General features: G+C 37.6%; 1 protein-coding gene across 1 annotated transcript in view; it reads right to left on the bottom strand.

Moving 5' to 3' along the window:
• Positions 1–23,240, bottom strand: part of nup107 (nucleoporin 107) — a 92,131-nt gene that overhangs the window by 45,922 nt on the left and 22,969 nt on the right. Inside the window, 3 exon segments of the mRNA XM_039769785.1 lie at positions 15,100–15,245; positions 15,997–16,056; positions 16,319–16,395. Of these exon segments, the coding sequence (XP_039625719.1) occupies positions 15,100–15,245; positions 15,997–16,056; positions 16,319–16,395 (283 nt within the window).

Raw genomic sequence — 23,240 nt, 5'->3', positions numbered from 1 at the left:
TTTTAAGACGGAGAAGCTTCTTTCTGTGGCACCCCTGCAAAAGAACCACCTCTTTCAACCCTCACAAACATATGCAGTTTTAATATCTGGAAAAATTTGGAATTAACTTGCTTAGAGATCTTTATATAGACAACGTCTTTGCATCCTATGAACAATTACATTCCAAATTTAACATTCCAGCTACAAATTTCTTTCACTATCTTCAAATCAGGAACTTTGTTAAACAGAACCTTCCAGATTTTCCTCATCTTGCACCCTCATCCACGCTGGAAAAATTATTGCTCAATTTCAAGGAGTTAGACTCCATCTCTACAATATATAAAATCCTTTTACAATCCCTTCCTTTCAAAGATCCAAGAGGACACTGGGAAAATGACCTCTCAATTAATATATCAGAAAAGGAGTGGAAAGTAGCAATGCAGAGAATTCACTCAAGCTCCATAGCGCAAAGCATACAATTATACAACTCAAAATTATATATCTAGCACATCTGTCTCGACTAAAACTCTCCAAAATGTTTCCAGGGCATGATCCAACCTGCGAACGTTGCAACCAAGCTCCAGCCTCACTAGGTCACATGTTCTGGGCCTGCTCCAAATTAACATTATTCTGGACAAAAATTTTTAATTACCTCTCAGACAGTCTTGGACTCACAATCCCTCCTAACCCATTAACAGCTGTGTTTGGGGTTCTTCCAGAGGGTCTTAAAGTGGAGAAAGACAAACAAATTGTGATTGCATTCACTACACTGTTGGCACGCAGACTTATTCTGATAAACTGGAAGAACCCAAACTCTCCTCTTTTAAGTCAGTGGGAAACTGATGTGTTATATTATTTAAAATTGGAAAAAATCAAATACTCAGTTAGAGGATCTGTGCAGACTTTTTTCAAAACATGGCAGGATCTAATCAGTAATATTTTGAAATGATTTTATAAAGCACAGAGAATTTGTTGATTTAGGTATTTTTACAAGCCTTAAATTTTACACGTTTGGCTTGCTCTCTCTCTCAAGGGTGGGGATCGATCTGTTCTTAGCATAATTCTTTTTTTTTTGTAAAAACTTGATTGCTATGTATTGATTGTAATAAAATTAATAAAAAAAAAAAAAAAAAAGGAAAGCTTCAACTACTGATTTGTCAAACAGAAGACACCCTGAACTTGACCTGGCTGAAAAAAGCAACAGCACCTGACCCATACAAAGACTTTAAATGCCTCCCAAAACCAGACAGGGAAGAGGTCTGGGTGAGTTTAGGGGAAAAACCACATAGTGTATTTCCCCAACATAAGATGTCATACCACCTAAAAGAAAAAGATTCCTCTTAGTCTGTACATCTGACTCATATAAATGAAACTGAAGAAATTTCTAACGAACCCTTTGTAAGAGCCAATCTTAGAAAGTTAAAGTTTTGAGTTAAACACATGTAAATGTTTGTTTAATTTGAATATAAATTTATTTCATAGTCATAACCTATGGTATAGTCCTTTCCCCCTATATGTTAGTAAGAAATAGAATCTTCTTACTATAACTGAGAAACAGTGTGATAATAAGCTCAGTTGTAGTAAGAACAGGTTCCAGTAAAGAGGGACTTGAAAGACCCATTTTCATGTTAGAAATGGGATAAGCATACAGTTTTCTGATCGTTTAGAAATGGTAACGATTTGAGATAATACAAGATTAAGCTTAGAACTGAACTTTTAACATTAATTTTTCCCTTTTTTTGCTATTTTAATTTTCTTTTTTGTGTGAACTGTTTTACTTTGAAACTTAAACTTTTAAAAACGAAGATATTTTGTCTGTGGAATCATTTCTGTGTGTCAGGCTTTTGTTGAATCCCATTTTTTGAGTTGAAGCTGCAGAACTTTGGTAATTTTGGGAAAACACAGCTACAACCTTGTTTTGTTATAAAGCAGATCCTGTTATTCAAATAGAGGACTGTCAACTGGGCTGGGGGGCAAAGTATTCACGCACTTATAAGGATTTAGGACATCTCGCCTAAAAACATTTGCTATCTCCTATCTCGAATGTTCTATGTGAGAGGCTCTCCTCACTGTCAGGTCATACTAAGTGGGGAAAAAAAGGATGCACTCTCCTGAAAGTGTGGACAGGCTTGTTTGCTTAAGCAATTGATCAGTACCAAGAAATGACTTAAGTTTATATTATTTGTCAAATTCTGAATTGTTACAGAGCAATTATTACATCTGATTTGATAAATTTTTTAAATTATTAAGTATTGAGTTAATACTATTATTAATAGATTTATTTAAATTGCAAAAATGATGATTTTGTCAGATATTAACTACACTTCCATTTTTCAGTTTGGAATAAATTTCTACACTGAACACACAGTGAAACATACTATGATATAGAAGTATGGTAAGTCGTGCTATGGTACAGTGTTGGCGTGGGAATACATGTGAGTAAGGATACACGGGTGTAGCTATTTATAGAACATATAAAATGGCAGGTTAAATAGTGACACTGTGGCACTTGCCTCAAGCGGGTAAGGTTGTGTCAAAGTTCTCGTTGTGGCAGGAGAAATGGTAAATGGCTGCCGCCTAGAGGTGCATATCAGCTGCAATATGGGAGGTTCATGGTACCCAACACGAATCGACCTAGCTGTAGCCGTTTTGTGTAGGCAGAAGAAGGGGGCCCTGCGAGAAAGAGAGAAGAGATTACTTACCAGGGCGTAATCGAAGTTGGAATGGCCATGTTCTGGATTGTTGTGGATACAAGCGACAGTACAAAGCTGTTGGCTTTGTAAGCTTGTTTCTGGGTCACGGCACATAGAATAGAGTAAGGGAGTATGTGTGGCAATTTGTGGAAGTCAGTCGAGGCGTCTGTTGACACTGGTTGTAGAAGTAATTGAAGACGTATAAGAAGAGTAAGACTGACAACATCAGTAGGGAAAGGCAGCAGGTAGTAAGCTGGAGAGAGAATGTGCATATTGAAAGAGGCTGTTGTGTTGGAAAGTGCATCTGTAATCTCTTGAATAGCTGGGACAAGCACTGGGAGAAATGCACTTCTTAGTTTACACCCTTATTATTTCAGTAAATGGGGGAATAAACGTGGCGAGCTTGATTTTTTTTTAGTCTTTTTGTGTTTAATATTCCAAGATGGTAAAGGGGCCAAGGATCAGTGTGCAGGAGTGGACTCTGAGCGTTTTGGGGGAATTTTTTCTGAGTAGCTTAGATAAGGAGAGAAAGGGAAATAGGCCCAGAGTAGCAACATTTCTTTCTTAATATTTTCAATGGCATAAATATGGACTGTGTGACGATGCAAGTCGCTCCATGCTCCCATCTGACTTCCAGGAGCTCTTGAACCCGACACCGTTGGTAATGTCACCGAGATGAGCTGACAAATGAGGACAATTCTCAAATGAAGCCAGGGGATAATGCAAAAAGTGCCAAGGTGCTTTTATTAAAACAAACAGTTGTGTCCAAACAGAAAAGCTCTTGAACCCGACACCGTTGGTAATGTCACCGAGATGAGCTGACAAATGAGGACAATTCTCAAATGAAGCCAGGGGATAATGCAAAAAGTGCCAAGGTGCTTTTATTAAAACAAACAGTTGTGTCCAAACAGAAAGTGCAGTGCTCCACTGTTTCAATAAATTAATCCATAAAAAACAGTGAAAAGTTGGGATAAAAATCAATAAAAAAATCCATTAAAATCCGAGGTTAAAATCAGAAGTTAAAATGCAGTCTCTCTCATCACAATCTCAGCACACCTCCGTCTCTCATTCTCCCCGGCTCACCCATTGCTCCTGTAGCTGGCAGAGAACCACCAGTAACGAGCGCCTTTCAGCCGACCTCCATCTTGGCTGCCACCGGGCATCACAGCCAGACTATCCGAGGTCAGCTCTCGTCCCTTCTTCCTTCGCACTCACGTAGTCGCTCCTCAGCTCCATTGGGAAGACACCTGCCTTGCTCACCCCACTCTACCCGAACATTAAGTGGGGGTGGACTAGCCCCTGGAGCACCACAGCCAAACGCTCCTTCGTGGGGCCCCAGCTTATGTTGTCTCCTCCCAGGTGGCCAGATCCACCTGCTAAGACTGCCTTTAACCTCTTTTTCTCAATCCATCCCCCTTTCATGGTGCTGACCCATATATATTCACCCCCGTCTCCGTGGGCGCAGCGCCTAAATCACATACCGCAGGAAGCCAATGAAGCAGCTGCAAACGTGCAGGTGCGACTCACTCCAACTACCTCAATTAACTCCCCACGGTCGTGCAATCGCGCCTATGGAGAGTGACATGGCTCTATGGATTTAAAACCTGGCCCTTTTTTTTTTTTGCAGCCGCAGACCCGCTATACCACAGACTGTTTAATGGACTTTGCACTGCTTGCACTTTACTTGTTCAACTGATTTTTAGAAGACACCAAAAACTGATATTTTCATATCACTTGTTTTTAATAAAGAACTGTGTATATTTTGTTTAGCGTATTATCGGTCTCTCCTTCACCATGGTTTAGGCTCAGACAAGACTATTCTATGCCCTGCATAGGAGCCATTGGAAGGCTTGTTGTGTGCATGGGGCATATCAAGACTATACTATAAAATAAGCTATAAAGTCACTTTTTGAAATGTTGTGCATGAAAGATTACATTAAAAAAGGTTGTTTCCCAGCCCTAATCTATATATCTATCTATATTACAACGGTTGATTAATTACCTTTAACATGTGCAATTAACATGGTAAAAATGTTTGTGAATAAATCTAAACACAAGACCTAAATACATTAATTTAATCTGGTTAATTTGACCACGCTTCATGAACACCACCAAGTGAATCCAAGTCTATTAATAGCACTTGATCGTTTCCTGCACTGTTTCTTGATAATTGGCTTCATCCACACACATCACTACTTGTCACTTGTCCCTAGTAATTTGGGATTGTCCTATATTGAAACACACAATACAGCATATTGTATTGAATCACTAAGGGACACTATTTGTTCTGTATTTTCACACACATCATTTCATATATACAATAGCTCATCAAAGTGCAGGGAATAACATTAAAAAAATGAATGTCAACCCAGCTATACAAGCAGAACGAATGAGTTTTATTTTAGTCTCAAGCCAACGGTGCAGACAGAAAAGCACTATATTCTGAGTGAAATGGCCGAGATCAGCATTATTATTGCCATTATGCTGTATTCACATACAGACTGCTTATTAAAAAAACACATTGCGCAGTATAGCGTAACATGCAAAACAACACTGTACACACAGTGATGTCTCCCAATACAAGTTTACCCTTGAAGTCTGTTGAGGTACTGTCTGTGGGTCAGCCCTGAACCTGGCAACAAATATACTTTTTCGGCCGCCCATGGAAGGATATCTGACCAGAAACAACACAGTGCAGGTGCTACCCATGTCCAAGCAACTAAAGGGAAGATGACACAGAGTGGAACTGCTCGATTCCTTATACCACACTTGCATTCCCCCCCAAAGCAGACATGACATGAAGTTCTTGTTTAATTGTATGCTACCTATTATATCATAACCTACTCTAGCCTATATTATACTGGTACCAACAAAACTAGGCAATAATCAGTGTAAACTGATCATGCTAATATTTCCATCCATTTGGTTGAAGGTTTAGATATTTAGATTTATTTAACAATTAATAAATGATGCATTATATGACAATGTGCAATTTAAAACATCTAAATAAATAATCTAGATGCTTATTTAGAGTTTTTTCTTTGCTATTTAAAAGCCTAATCTATATGCACTTTCAATGTAATTAATGACCTCTCCACTCCAGGTAATAGCTGTGGAGTTGACTCATTTGTATCACACAGTTAAGCACAACCTAAGCTAGCTAGCTAGCTACATGCATACACACACATATATCTCTATAACGACACACATACTTGCAGTCACCCATATTCATCTTATTATCCTTATGTTATAAATATTTTGTATTTAGCTGATTGCAACAATCATGTCTAGGTTATTTATGAAAGTTAACGCAGAATTTCATGGATTTATGAACATAAAGCATACAGATGCCTTCATTATTTATGGGGCACTGGCTGAAAAGTGAAACAGATCTCATTTAGTCCACATTTAACTTGGAAGAGCGTGTGGGAGCATCTTGTTGATTGTTTTATTTACTGTAAAACTGATAATTAAAGTGATCATACACCCCATCCTACAGCATTAATAAGCCTTTCTCTATTGCTGGGAAACCTCGGGTCCTGGCATATATTGTATGTGGACGTTACTTTGACATGTACATGACACCTTTAGATGTCTTGTGAAATCCATGCATCTACAGATCACATCTGCTTTTGCAACATGAGTGGGAACTACACAATATTAGGCAAATGGCATTAATGTTGCAGCTAATATACATAAAATGTTTGAATTTTTAGTATGGATTTTAATCAGTATTTTTCTGTTCCTGGAGAGAAAATGTCAGAGAAAAAATTTAAAATGTGTACATGTTAAATTAATCATGTAGTTAATGATATATCATTCTTTATAAAACCGATGCCTAAGCTAAACCCAAGTTTGTAACATCTCCATTTCTTGTCACACTGAGGAGGTTGGTAACCCCATCTCTCAAGTTCAAGCACTGCATTTTAATATTTATGAATGCCAATATTAGTTTCCTTAAATTATAGCTGGGAAACTATCATATATCAGTATTTTAAAGGCATTGTTGCTGTATTTATATTCTATTACAGAAAAAGGCACAAAATTGTTCACTTCAATAATGTGGGTAAGAGTCACTGAATGGGATTTCTGTTTATGTCATGGTATCAAAAGGTACTGAATACTGCAAAATTTCACTGGTATTGGTATCAAACACAAAAATTCTTTAATTATGACATCCCTAATTATTACTATGCCCATTATAAATAGAGCAGTATACTAGAAAAATCTGTTTTATAAATCCAAACTAACAATTAAGAATAATAAAGAATCTGAAGTGATTGGCAAACACAGAAGTACTGCAGCAGAGCATGTCTGGAGTAACACATAGCCAAAATTAACAAGGTAGAATAAAGGACAATTCTTTTACAATCAAATGCCAGTGCTTGAAATCGATTACAAACTTTCATACTGATTAGAGTTATATTCAAATAGAGATATTTGAAAACATATCCAGGGTTGTTAGATCAACAACAAATGATCCTGAAAATAAATATTTTTTGTGCTTGCAAAAGTACAATTTGGGATTATTTCTGAAAAGATGACAAAGACAGGACACTCTCAAATGTAAGGTCTGCATTCAAGTTAATCAAAACATAAGGACACAACAAAATTTTTGAACCACTTGAAAACACCACCAGTCCCGGTTAGAACAAACCATTAAAGCAACTAAGCAAGCAAAAGATGAGTTGCCCAAAGAAAACTGCAACCTGCTCTATATTGAGTGTTAGACAAGACAACTAAATGGTTACCAAATGATCAAGTGTAAAAGTACTAGACAGAAGTTTTATGGAGAAGATTGCAACTGACATTCTGTTGCACAACACAGCTGAATGCGTTTACTTCCAGAGATTGATTGCAAAACGTGAACCAATGTATGAGTTAAAAAAAAGATGCTGGAAGTGCTTTACAGCAAGGTTAAAACAGAAGCTAGACCATTTGACTGTTAAAAATGCTGGCAGAAGTTTATTTTAAACTGACTGAAAGCAAGGCTCCAGGGATGCATTAATGAGTTTAACTGATAATTTTAGTAATACAGAGTGGAAGAAAGTTAAACTGATTTTGAATTTAAAAGCCATGAGTGCGGCCCACAATGTTGGAGGAGTGAGAAATGGTTTGTAATTATGCATTACTGTTGCTGAGTGACAATGATTTTAACATGTTGATAAGATTGAGATTGAATTCTGTTACAACAAATCTCTTTATAACATAATTTTCATGGTCCCAACAGTTTCCCCATATGACACGAGTCTATACAAATCTCGTAACTACGAAGTACATTCAGCAGATACTTGCATTACAATGAAGTGAACTTGAAATGCTTGAATGAATCATCCACAAAGTAGTTAGTTCTGTGGTCGCAGCTCAGTTGTGCACAACGATCCCCAAACAGAAAAATTGTAAAAATAAATAAATAAATACATTTTTCTCTCTTTGGACTTTCTTTGTACTGTTTTTTTGGTGGTTTTCAGTGATACCTTTTGCTTACTGCTTGTCAACATTTGAAAAACATCCATTGGAATTTAAGTCATTGTCACCCTCCTATAGAAACAGCAGACACGAAAAAACTATAACAGTTCATATTGGAGAAAAAAAATTTTTTTTTACAGCTCTCGATTGCAGAAAAAAGATATTGCCAGTGAATTTGGAATTTCGTCATCAACACTGTCAACTTTCTTTAAAGACTGAGCAAAAAACGAAGAAAAATATTGGGTTGCAAATGTATGCGAACTGCTGCATTTGAAGATGCAGAAAAAACTGTTTTTATGTGGTTCAGTGATGCTCGTTCAAGCAACATTCCTATTAATGAGGCACTCATTCATGAAAATGTGAGGTTTCTAAACTCTATTGGGACCTCCCCCAACTGGACAACACACCGAAGGGTGTCCCGAAGTCTGATCACCGTATCTGTGGAAAACGGTTTATATATTTCCGGGGCAACAGCAGGCTCACATCTCTGATGCAGCTCATCGCCAAAGCAAACAGAAAAGATCTCGATGGGAGATGCAAGGAACATTGTGAATGCAGGGAACAGTATTACTTGGCCACTAATCTGGCCACAACCCTATCTGACTGCTGTGTCTGTTTATAGGAGAGTGACAGATCCCGCTACAATTAATAATGGTGCTATTCCTGTTTCAAGCTGAATAAAGCTGGTTTTGCTAAAGTACTGAGACTCAGACTCGTGTTTTGGAGTGCAAGACAGGGATTTACATCAAAGCCCACAATCTTTTAGGATTCGCTTCTGTGGCGCTTCATTGCAGCGCTGTGAGCCTGCCCCGGCAACGGACAATCTTTCACAGACGCAGAAATAGTGCTTCGGGTCGCACTTCAGCGTGATGTTCCTGTTGGATGGTGGGGAGATGACCCCAAAAGAGTTCAGAAACCTCACAATATCAAAGAAAACGATGATTCAGCTTCTGATTGATAACTGTGCTGCCCACAACATGCTTCCACATTTAGATAATGTTCGTGTTGAATTCCTCCCACCCAATTGCACAGCAGTGCTACCGCCATTGGGTTTGGGCATCATTCGCAGCCTGAAAGAGTATTATCGCAAGGAAATGCTGAGAAAAATTCTCATCAGCATAACTTGTAGACAGGAGAAGATTAAAATTAACGAGAAAGAAGCTATTGAAATGACTGTAAACACCTGGGCACAAGTTAAGGAAAGCACTATAGCAACAAATTCAGAATCTCATTACAACAAAATTTTCATTACAATGAACTATTTTTTTAGATCCCTGGCAGTTCGTTGTAACAGAAGTTTACCTGTATAACCAATAGTATCTCTCAAAAGTTGCCAGTTCACATAAAGGCGTCAACCAAATAAGTGATTAAAGTGAGAAAAGCAGTATACACCATCTCATGTACACTGACAGCATCTGGAGTTTTGAAACTCCTCCTTCCATTAGCTGAGCCACACGCTGGGGCACTTAGACTATAAGGAAAACCATGACTGACAACCTAGGACAGAGATTTGCCAGCATGAATGACAGGAAAGAGGGATGTCTGCTTGACCCTTATTACAATAACCAGCCACTGAATGAAGACCTTAAAACTAAAGTTAAGGGCTGGTTGGATAAAGTAGTATTGAGGCCCATATCATCTCAGAGACCACCTATATCAACAATGAATTGAGCTGTGCCTGTGACCATCAATGAGGGAACACGTTTATACTACTTAAACATCTTTCAAGCTAGTCCCCATTTCACTATATCATGTTAATGTGGCACATATTTTGAGAATAACTTGCACACGGCAGCCCAAAGGTATTCTCTATCTGCAATGGAGATTGTCTATTTCCAAGCATGTTGACAAATTATATAGAAATATTATTTATCCTGAGTACATACAAATTAATCAGTGTTTATCTATACATCTCTCTATATGTTTAACGCAAAGCTGAATGACTGACTCATTCACTCACTCAACAAGAACACTATTTCCCATTCAGTTAAAAACCTGAAATTTGGCAGGATGATGCATGTACATTTGTAGGTATAAGCTAGGAAAGCATATCAATATATCAATATTAGGGGCAAAAAAAATCCACAATATACAGGTGCTGGTCATAAAATTAGAATATCATGACAAAGTTGATTTATTTCAGTAATTCCATTCAAAAAGTGAAACTTGTGTATTAGATTCATTCATTACACACAGACTGGTGTATTTCAAATGTTTATTTCTTTTAATTTTGATGACTATAACTGACAACTAATGAAAGTCCCAAATTCAGTATCTCGGAAAATTAGAATATCAATTAAGACCAATGCAAAAAAAGGATTTTTAGAAATGTTGGCCAACTGAAAGGTATGAACATGAAAAGTATGAGCATGTACAGCACTCAATATTTAGTTGGGGCTCCTTTGCCCTGGATTACTGCAGCAATGTGGCGTGGCATGGAGTCCATCAGTCTGTGGCACTGCTCAGGTGTTATGAGAGCCCATGTTGCTCTGATAGTGGCCTTCAGCTCTTCTGAATTGTTGGGTCTGGCATATTGCATCTTCCTCTTCACAATACCCCATAGATTTTCTATGGGGTTAAGGTCAAGCGAGTTTGCTGGCCAATCAAGAACAGGGATACCATGGTCCTTAAACCAGGTACTGGTAGCTTTGGCACTGTGTGCAGGTGCCAGGTCCTGTTGGAAAATGAAATCTGCATCTCCATAAAGTTAGTCAGCAGCAGGAAGCATGAAGTGCTCTAAAACTTCCTGGTAGACGGCTACGTTGACCGTGGACCTCAGAAAACACAATGGACCAACACCAGCAGATGACATGGCACCCCAAACCATCACTGACTGTGGAAACTTTACACTGGACCTCAAGCAACGTGGATTCTGTGCCTCTCCTCTCTTCCTCCAGACTCTGGGACCTTGATTTCCAAAGGAAATGCAAAATTTACTTTCATCAGAGAACATAACTTTGGACCACTAGCAGCAGTCCAGTCCTTTTTGTCTTTAGGGCAGGCGAGATGCTTCTGACACAGTCTCTTGTTCAAGAGTGGCTTGACACAAGGAATGCGACAGCTGAAACACATGTCTTGCATACGTCTGTGTGTGGTGGTTCTTGAAGCACCGACTCCAGCTGCAGTCCACTCTTTGTGAATCTCCCCCACAGTTTTGAATGGGTTTTGTTTCACAATCCTCTTCAGGGTGCGGTTATCCCTATTGCTTGTACACTTTTTTCTACCACATCTTGTCCTTCCCTTCGCCTCTCTATTAATGTGCTTGGACACAGAGCTCTGTGAACAGCCAGCCTCTTTAGCAATGACCTTTTGTGTTTTGCCCTTCTTGTGAAAGGTGTCAATGGTCGTCTTTTGGACAACACTCAAGTCAGCAGTCTTCCCCATGATTGTGTAGCCTACAGAACTAGACTGAGAGACCATTTAAAGGCTTTTGCAGGTGTTTTGAGTTAATTAGCTGATTAGAGTGTGGCACCAGGTGTCTTCAATATTGAACCTTTTCACAATATTCTAATTTTCTGAGATACTGAGTTTGGGACTTTCATTAGTTGTCAGTTATAATCATCAAAATTAAAAGAAATAAACATTTGAAATACATCAGTCTGTGTGTAATGAATGAATCTAATATACAAGTTTCACTTTTTGAATGGAATTACTGAAATAAATCAACTTTGTCATGATATTCTAATTTTATGACCAGCACCTGTATATTTAAAAAAAATCTCAAAAAGGTTTGACTACTTTAATGAAAACCTGCTGAAATTATATAAAAAAGAAAATTAGTCAAATTGTGTTTTTGTTTTTTAATTTGACAACAAAAATGTTGAGGCAACCAGGCTATTGTTAGACACCATGTCCTTTTGTCCAACAGCAGCAACACAATGGTGCCACTGACCAGGCTGAGGCTGTACTCGCACAGAGAAATGGTGTTGCCGCGTTATACAAACAAATGCCACTACAAGAAACAAAGTGAATGGAAGAAAGGAATGTGAAGCTCAAAGACAACAGACAACTTAGAACGCTCTGTCATTGAATTCACACAGAAATTACTGCTCTGTTGACTTCTTCTTAATCCTTGTGATGGGGTATAAAAAATACAAATTTGAAAGGGGGGGCTTATCTCCCTTGGATTTCCAAGCACACTTATAAATGTAATTCAAAGAATGGGGTGGAGGATAAACAGACTTTTGGTGGTGAAATACTGTATATGTACAACATTTCAGAGAACTGAGGTGTTCCCTTTGAGGTCAGACCGTTACGTGCTGTATGTGCTGCTATGGTAATTCACAAAGCAGAAGCAAGAAAGTGCTGATTCAATGTATTGGGCCACAACATGTCCCGAGTACAACACAAGCCGGGATGTAACAGCATACCCTTAGTAAATGTAAACAGTTGCGTAGTTCTGTAAAGAAGTCCCAATTGACTTTGTACATGGTTCACCATATTATTTCTTTTCACATGTACAATGCTTAAAACATTCAGTTCATTCCACGGGCCACACACATTTAACAACATCCCCACATAAATCAAAGTCATCCAGACGATCTGGATCTGCATAATTAGATCTGGACCACCCTGCAGGTTGCCTCCCTTTCCTCCAATTATCTTCTTTTCATTTTTAGACTAAATAAAACTATTAAGCTTATACATCTGTAATCATCATATTTTCCTTGCCCATGTGGAAAAAAATTTAGGGTAACAGAACATTTACCTCAAAGAAATAGCATAAAGGGTTAATACATGTCAGAAACCTGTTCAGGCATTAATTAGGGAACCAGATAAAGGCCAAGTGAACAAAAGAGACAAAAATGTAACACACAAAGTGTACTGAAAGATGACTAACAGATAAGATGACCTGTATTCTACAAGATTGGATAGTTATGTACACAGAAATTTTGTGGGTGGTGGCTCACCAAAATGGTACAAGAATAATAAGAAAAATAATAAAATACACTTATTTTATATACTGTAGATCATTTGGGTGTAAACCAATGAACCAATCAGGGTAAATGTATGCATCGATAGACACTGTATGTAAATTGAACCTGTGTCCTTTGCTTCTCTTGACATTCTAATCATGCTGGGAAAGAATGCTCTCTATTCAAGCATTAGCTGAAGAGTAATAAATGGCACAGATGGATTAGCGTTTCTCTTGCCCGATTACTGACGAAAAGTTATCAGACTTGTCTTGTTAGAGAATAAGTTTCTTTAATATGTCTGATTTCATCCACTCAGCTAACTATGAAAGCTGAATTAGTACTTGTGTGTTATAACCGAGACACAGCTAACAGAAAAACTTCTATCATTTTCTACATTTATTTACAAAACAAAAACAAAAATATGTAAAATCAGATTTTTAATTACTTTTGAAACATTACTTCTGTCGCGAAATTTGTAATGTCATTAAGTATAACATCGAAAGGGTCATGACTGAATACAGAAGTGCTCATCTGTATTGAGTGTCAGGGTTAACACACAAGTACTGTATAATGTATGCGCAATTTATAATATTGTAAATACTATGAGTTTAAAATGATGGAAATGAAAAGCCAGTACAGATCACAGAGAGTGCCAAGAAAAAGTTGGGAGAAGAGTCAGTGTTAGAGCGGCACAGCCTATTCCTGTAATATCATACACAAGTAAGATAGCAATACTGCATAGGACACCAGCGATCCTTAAAGCACACTGCATCACAGAGCCAATTTAAAGTCAATAGTTCACATACTACCCATGTATTTTCATTGTTCAAGCAATCCTGAGCCATTTCATTTGCAGTTGCATGGTGATACAGTGATTTAGTTAGATTCAGTAAACGGATGTATGGAAAAAATATACATTTTCGTTTAAAAACGCAATCATGCTCCTAATGCAGATAAGCTTTTTTTGTGATCAACAAGGTCATGCTCAGACAGAATGCTTATGAGACATAATGCCATATTTTATATATTTATCTGCCTATAAAAAGCAAAACAAAAAACACTTGACAAACTGTATAACGAGGATGAGGTTTATTCTCAATTAGATAAAGTGGCTAATTATTTACACTGTGCTTTGTTTTATTTTCAGTGTTAACTTAGAAAATGTACTATATTATTTTAAGAGTATATTATAACATAGCCATATGTAACACACAGTACCTGTTAAAGTGTGTAAACATTTGTCCTTTCTCTGAGGCAGATATTAATTGTAGTCTACAGATCATGCTCTGTAAAAGCAGTTTCCTGATCATCACATACATTCAAAACCTGGCTGTTTTAGAGCTTCCAATTTACCCAACATTAGAGCCACACTGATTAGTCGCCAATTAGTAATGAATTAATTACATTATTTGCATCTCTGTACACCTTGTAATGTTTTGGACAATTACAACTGCACATAACAAAACACTGTGTAAACATTAAAAGTAAAGGAAGGCAAAAAGATTTGAATTATAAACCTCAGCATTTACAGCATGAATGTAACCAACATACTTCTGATTAAAAAGTCATTTCAAATTTGACCTCTAGTATCTTATAAAAAAAAAAAAACAATCATGAATAATGTAAATTTTAAAACAGCGGCTTAACAATCCATAATGTTGCTATGATTGTTACATATTTACTGCTTTATCTGAGGGATCCTTATTTTAAAGTGCTTGGTGCAAGTTTCAAAACTTTAACCTGACATTTTTTTAAAGTATTTCTTGTTATAACATTATTCTCTATACTACTACCACATCACATACTTAACCCCACACAGATTACCAAACGCAAGCAAATTCATGAAGGTTCTTAGTTTTCATCTACTGAGAGAAATATATTTTGCCATTACAAGGGTAGGGATGAAACAGGAAACTGATTAGCTTTGACCAGTCACTTATTCTAACCCAACACTGGAATATGCTATATGAACCTAAGATTAGGAAATTAACTATACCCCTCTTTGTGACAATAGAATAGGTTTCACTTGACAAAAATCTTACTTGGCCTCCAAGCTTTCTCTGGGCAGTTCATCCAGCTCTTGAATAACAGTGCCTGTTGATCGAATTTCCTGTTCCACTAAAGAATCTACCATGACCCTGAAGTAGGCCCACACTGTATCTTCCCAAGTCTCACAAACTGGAAGCAACTGGAGGAAACAAAAAGAAAAGAAAAAGCTAACATCCAACCAGATACAGTTAGTAGAGTATTTGATAAAATACTTCATGGTCTGTAACCTTCTCCCAGGCAGATAAAAGCATTACCACACAAGGCCAGATGTATAAAACTTCAACTATATTTGTTGTTTGCAAAACCTTACAAACTCTGGGTTACATAAAAAGCTATTTGCCTTCACAGAAGTTGCTGCTCAAAAGGGTACATCAAGCTTTAATTTAAACTGATTTTAAACTGAAGATTCTACTGTTTTTGAATTTCCTCCAGATTCTCACCTCTACTTATCTTTGTAATCTTAGAATGTGAAAGTGCAGTTTGAATTGTGGTTAAACATTCATCTTGAGCCACATACCAAAAAAGCTTACATGAAATGTCCAAAAACCAACCTTAAAGCATTTCTCACATATGATAAATATTTCAAAATTTTATTAAAAATGTGTTAGGCACAAAGAACAAATACTTTGGCATAAGAGTGTACTATACAAACAAAGCAAGGTACAGTTTTTTCAATTTTGAACGTTGTAAAAAAACAAAACCAAAAAAGTCATATCTCTGCTTTATTGAAAACTAACTATCCAATCTGGATTTGGCCAAACTAAGCTGGCATTTGAAACATTCATGGGCTCACAGCAATTACAGCAGTAATGGTATACATATCTCTAGAAATTGTAAGCATAAAGTAAAAAGAAAAAAAACTGTAAGAATACACCTGCAAAATATCATACCTGTTTTAGGTTTCCACTTAAGGCAGCATAGATCGCACGTTCATATCTGTTGAACATCTCCTGTAAAATATTTACAGGATAATCTAATTTATTAGAACTTTTGTTTTAGATGTCAAAAAAAAATCTTCAATTTAACACAATCTTTATATTATGACCAGACAGTTTAACTCTGCATTTTAGCAGATGAAAATCTTCAAATACATATACATGGTATATATTAAAAGTAAAAATGTCTGAGGAAGATAATAAGATAAGATAAAGAGACTCTATTTTGTTGTATAAATTCGAAACTATTTTTACAAAACATTACTAAAAAGCTTACATCTTCTGCCATCCTCCAACAGCAAGCTTTCCAAATAATCCGATGGGGGTTTCCTTCTACTGGCTGCAACTCCATTCCTAGACCAGCATCAGAATTACATATAATTACTCAAGGGGAGTACAGAACAGCATAATGCATACTGATCTACTAAGTACTTATAAATAAAATAAATAAAAATCCTTGCTGTTTTCCTTCCTCTCTTCCACATTATTTAACTCATGCTATTTGAGGATATGTGATAAGTTTATTATGTTGTACTGACATTTTCATGGTTTGTTTGAGTTAGAGTAACTTATTTTCTGTGTAACAAAAATTTGATAAAAAAAGAGAAGGATACTTTAAGATAGATAATAGTGTGTGAAGTATAGATGCCCTAAGAAAAAGGAAATGTGTGAAATTTCAAGGATTCAAGACATAAAATGGTGGGTACACAATAAGCCATGTTTATCAATATATGCAGTGCATTTAGAAAGTATTCAGGCCTCTTTATTTTCTGCAGTTTATCATGTAGATTTAATTTTAAATGGATACATTTGCAGTTTTTACCCAATGTGCAATCAAATAATCCATAGTGACAATGTGAAAACAAGCTAAAAGGCAACTTGTGAAACCATTTAATGATCACTGCACATGTCCATAATATTTCTACAAATAAGAGTAATGAACTCTAACAGTAAATAATAATTCAAACCTCAGCAGAATCCTTACAGACTACTACATTTCAAAAGGCTTAAAGGTTTCCATTTTCAGGGTTTATTTATGTACTGTAGGTTACTGTGTTGCATGTTATTGGTTTTTCATTTACTGTTTAATATATTCTTATTTCAATTTTATTTACTTCAGTGAATGTGTGTGAGTGAGTGTGTGTGACGAGTCAGGGGGGATGTGCTCCTGACACCCCAAAATAATTCTTGTGTGAATAAAAGCAACCTACCACCAGTACAATATGTATAATTAAAACCAAAGATCAGGAATTATATTTAAGAAATTATACATAAGTAAATTGTTTGTGTACTTTGCAGTAAACCCACAAAATATATATATATATTTTTTTAATACCCAAGAACTGTCTTCTTTAAAAAAAAGAAATTTCAATGTTGTCTGCTCTTATTCATTATTAAAATATGTTTTTTGCACATATAGACCAAAGTGAATATCATGTCATGAATGAGTGAACCTTTTTATATCAAAAGATCTCACTTACATTAAGTCACAATCAGGTAAAAGCTCATTACCATTGGCAGCCTATTCTAATGATGCATAGTTGTCTATGATTGGTAACTTATTACATGTCATAGCAGTGCGTAAAAGGTAGGAAATAAATGGTTTCTACAGCAGCTCATCTTTGTGTATCAAGCCAGATTCTGATCAGTGTTAACCAAAAATGTTGTTCTCAGTGGAGTCAAGGGCTTAGTACACTTGATTTATAAAAACTGCTTTCAATACATATTTGATGTGTTGCAGCATGCAGCTTTACAGTTCAAACGTCATGGGTTCCATTATCACACCTGTATGTTGTCTGTGGTACGTTCTATATGTCAGCTTAATGACCAGTTCGCCTTCATTTTGAACTTGCAGGCAGTTATTCTTAAAGCATAACTGTACCCCTCAAACTTTCTTGTGAGAATGCCCCCCCTTTAAATTAGATTATTTAGATTACATTATTTATTTATAAAAGCACATTTACAATAGAGGTTGTGCCAAAGTGCTGTACAAAGAAGCATTAATGTAAACACAATGCAAACAATCATACAGAAGCGGATTAATAAAATACCTATTATAACATTGCCCACAATCCCATCATACACAGTAAAATAGCGAAGAAAACAGGTAGGCCTTAATCTGACTCTTAAAAACCTCAAGAGAGGATGAAGACCTGATTGAAGAAATGCAGGACATTCCAAAGCAAGTCAAGTCAAGCTGGGGAGCATGCACTGGTACACTGCATTGCCGCACCCATTACACGACAAAAAAAAAAAAACCCCTTGTGATCAAACCAACAGTACCCAAGGATTTTCTGGAGAGACACAGTACCAAAGGAGTCCAGTCTTCGTCTCAGGTCACTGGATAGCGTTCATGTCTCGCAGCCATATAGCAAGACAGGAAGCACCAGGACTCTAAAGACTTGGACCTTTGTCCTTTTGCATAGATATCGGGAGCGCCACACACCCCCAGCAATCTCATGATCCCCCCCATGCTCTCCCAATCCGTCTACTGACTTCATAGGTAGAGTCACCAGAGACAGGAATGACACTGCCAAGGTAAGTAAACCTATTGACAAGGTCGACTCTCTCTCCGTAAACAGACAGACACACTGCTGATGGCTGTGCCCAAGAGGTCATTAAAGGCCTGGATCTTGGATTTTATCAAGGACACTCGCAAGCCCAGACGCTCTGACTCCTTGTTCAGTCTCTCAAGCCCCCCAATCAGAGCCTCCATTGACTCTGCAAAGGTCACAGCTAGGGAATCCATTGCTGGACGGGTTTATCCATTCCCATATATTTATATAAATAAAGATAAAATATATATATATATATATATAAAGATAAAATATATATATATATATATATAAAGATAAAATATATATATATATATATATAAAGATAAAATATATATATATATATATATAAAAATATATATATATATATATATATATATATATATATATATATATATATATATATATATATATATATAAAGGGGCAACAATGAGATGACCCCCAAAACAGGAATGGTTTAACAGGTGGAGGCCATGGACATTTTTCCCTCCTCATCTTTTCTGACTGTTTCTTCACTAGTTTTGCATTTGGCTACAGTCAGTATCACTACTGGTAGCATGAGGCGATACCTGGACCCTACAGAGGTTGCAGAGGTAGTCCAACTTCTCCATGATGGCACATCAATACGTGTCATTGCCAGAAGGTTTGCTGTGTCTCCCTGCACAGTCTCAAGGGCATGGAGGAGATTCTAGGAGACAAGCAGTTACTCTAGGAGAGCTGGAGAGGGCCATAGAAGGTCCATAACCCATCAGCAGGACCAGTATCTGCTCCTTTGGGCAAGGAGGAACAGGATGAGCACTGCCAGAGCCCTACAAAATGACCTCCAGCAGGCCACTGGTGTGAATGTCTCTGACCAAACAACCAGAAAGACTTCATGAGGGTGACCCAAGGGCCCCATGTCCTCTAATGGGCCCTGAGCTCACTGCCCAGCAGCATGCAGCTCGATTGCCATTCGCCATAGAATACCAGAATTGGCAGATGCACCACTGGTGCCCTGTGCTTTTTACAGATGAGAGCAGGTTCACCCTGAGCACGTGACAGAAGTGAAAGGGTCTGGAGAAGCCATGGAGAACATTATGCTGTCTGTAACATCATTCAGCATGAGCAGTTTGGTGGTGGGTTAATGATTGTCTGGGGAGGCATATCCATGGAGGGTCACACAGACCGCTACAGGCTTGACAAAGGCACCTTGGCTGCCATTAGGTATCAGGATGAAATCCTTGGACCCATTGTCAGACCCTATGCTGGTACAGTGGCTCCTGGTGCATGACAATTCCTGACCTCATGTGGTGAGAGTATGCAGGCAGTTCCTAGAGGATGAAGGAATTGATACCATTGACTGACCACCACACTTTCCTGACCTAAATCCAATAGAACACCTCTGGGACATTATGTTTTGGTCCATCCAATGCCACCAGGTTGCACCTCAGACTGTCCAGGAGCTCAGTGATGCCCTGGTCCAGATCTGGGAGGAGATCCCCACAACACCATCTGTCATCTCATTAGAAGCATGCACCGATGTTGTCAGGCATGTATACAAGAACACAGGGGCCATACAAAGTGCTGCTGCATAATTTTGAGTTGCTGCAATTAAATTTTGGCAAAATGGACTAGCCTGCCGCATCATTTTTTCACTCTGATTTTTGGGCGTCTTTGAATTCAGGGCTCTGTAGGTTGATTATTTTCATTTCCATCAAACGATGTGGCATCCTTTCGTTCCTAACACATTACCCAGTCTATATCAGTATAGATATCCAGGAGGATTTCTTTTTCCCATTGAGATCTGATGTGTTTTCAAAGTGTTCCTTTAATTTTTTTGAGCAGTTTATATAGATATAGATATATATAGATATAGATAGAGAGAGATAGATAGATATCTATATATATATATATCTCTAGATAGATAGATATCTATATATATATATCTCTAGATAGATAGATATCTATATAAATCTCTAGATAGATATCTATATATATCTATCTATATATATAGAGATATCTATATCTATATATCTATATCTATATATGTCTATATATATAGAACATCTGTGGAGAAGAAGAAAGTGGAGGAAAATAAACGCGGTTGCAATGGCGAGTCGGATAGAAGAGGGGAAGGAGATGGAAAAAAATTGAGACAGAAATTTTCTAAACTATGGGAGCACTTCACCGAAAAAGGAAAAAAGCTGAGCTTTCTTTTCACGGTAGCACCACCGCGATGCATAAGCATCTGAAACACAAGCATCCTCGAGCTGTGATGCTGCTGTCTCTTAAGAGGTAAGTTTTAGCAAGTTAGTTTCACATGTTAACGTTGATGTTTGTACTATAATGTGTATATCGAGATTTCGACAATGATATTTAACCCTTAAACCGACACATACTTGGGGGTTAATGTAACCCTGGACGCCAAATACTTTTTAGTTGCACTTTGTAAGTAAACATCACAATTCACAAAGAAAATATGAAATTTTAATGGAACACGTATTTTTTTTTCATGCAAACAGCATCACAATTACTGCAACACTGTTCATTTTACACACTGCAAATAAACTGTAAAAACTATAAAAAAAAAAAAACTACTGCAACAATCTATTATGACATGTACAAGGTGCAACTGAAGCCATTTATGAAATTCAGTAAATCACTGAGCCAACTGCGCTGTGCAGTGGCTGAATCCCAGAGACAGTGGTGCTGCAGTTCTGCCGGGGCTGGCAGTGGTCATGAGCTGGCTGCTCAACGAATGTATGGCACTGACTGATCAGAATCGGCGTGCTGGCAAATTGCTCTGATAAGCATCTAGAGTCAGTTGTGGCGTTCAATGAATGTACGTCGCCGAATATACTCGGCTCCAGCGTACTGGCAAATTGCACTGAGAAACAACTTTGGCCGGTTGCACAGTTCAATGAATGTAAGTTGCCACATATACTCGGCTTCAGAGTGCTTCCAAATTGCACTGGAAACTGACTCTATCCGGTTACGGCAGTTTAAGGGTTAAGTGAATATAACTTCAGTTATGTTTGCTAACATGTTTGGAGCTATAGTAAACGAGTGAATAGGAGTAGCTGAGCCGTCCTAGTTTTTTTCTTCTTTTTCGTATAATATTTGAGTTCATATGAATAGTAAACCATCTATAACTAACGTTAGGTAACTTGTGTTTTGGAGTATATCAGTAATTAGCTTGTTACATATTTTAGTCCATTATTTTTTTATTTTGGCATAATATAGTACATGATGTGATAAACTACAACACTTTTCCTTCAGAGTGTGATGATTAAAACATCTTTCTCTGTCTGCAAAATCATTCTTGTGTATTCCTGCTACCTCTACTCCCTCTGAGTCTCTCTTCACAGCAGCTGGGAACATTGTCTCAAAGAACAGAGCCAGCCACACACCTGAGCATGTCAAAATGCTCACGTTCCTGCACTGCAATCAGGAATATATTAACTGATTCTTTTATAAACTGTACATTATTGTTTTATTTTATTTTATTTCTATTGAAGCTTTATTTAAACGTTTGGACTTTAAGACATACCAGTGGCCATTTTTGGTTAAGTTAAATGCACTTTTTTTGTTTAAAGACTATGTGCACTTTAGTTTGTATTGCTTAATGCATTTTTTTTTTTTATTGTGATGGTCACACTAATATAAAACAACCGATTATTTTCAAATTCATGTTTCACTGGTTATTTTAATTTGATTATTATTAATTTTAATCGTGTTAATGCAGAGACATCAGGGTGACATTCACAGGTGAACAGACGTGATCAGATGAGGTACCATGCACTGCAGCCCAGAACAGGATGTGCAACCACAGGTCGCAGGCATCAAAATAGTCAGGCATGAAATAATCGTGACTAATTGGGGGAAAAAAAAATTGAACAATTAGTCAACTACCAAAATAATCATTAGTTGCAGCCCTACTGCACAGCACTCACAGTACTAGTGTACAGGCCAGCCATGATATCCAGCAACTTCGAGGGGATCCTGGGAACCCTCAGGATGTCCCAAAGGGCATCTCGATCAAATGAGTCTAACGCTTTATGAAAATCGATAAAAGGCTGCAAAAAAAAACTCTGCAGATATTTGTGTTTGCGCTCCATGAGAACCCTCAGTGCCAGGATGCGGTTGATGGTAGACTTCTTAGGTGTAAAACCAGCCTGAACCGGTCGCTGGTAGATGAGCAAGTGATCACGGATCCTATTGAGGATGACCCTAGCAAGGACCTTACCTGGCACTGAGAGAAGTGTTATCCCCCTGTAGTATCTGCAATCCAGTCAATCACTCTTACCTTTCCTGATAGGAATGGCAAGTCCTATTTTCCAGTCAGTTGGGATGATGCTAGTCTCTCAAATGGAAGCAAAATATGCTTGCAATGCCAGGAGGACAGCTTTACTACCAGCCTGGAGAAATTCATAGATCCCTACAGCCTTTCACCACCTGTGCAATCTCAGTGAGATTGGGTGGTTCACAGCTAAATGGAGGATCAGCCTCAAGAACCGTGGACCCAGAGATATCCAACGTCCTAGCCGGAGGATCAGCTTTGAACAACTGCTCAAATTAGCCAGCCCAGCGGGTTACAACTGCAGTGTCATCTGTAAGGACCGTTCCTTCAGCTGCCCTGACTGCGACTCTCTGAGGAACAGATC

This window comes from Polypterus senegalus, chromosome 11 (assembly GCF_016835505.1).
Source record: "Polypterus senegalus isolate Bchr_013 chromosome 11, ASM1683550v1, whole genome shotgun sequence".
NCBI classification, from domain to species: domain Eukaryota; kingdom Metazoa; phylum Chordata; class Cladistia; order Polypteriformes; family Polypteridae; genus Polypterus; species Polypterus senegalus.
This window is presented reverse-complemented; position numbering and strand designations above follow the sequence as displayed.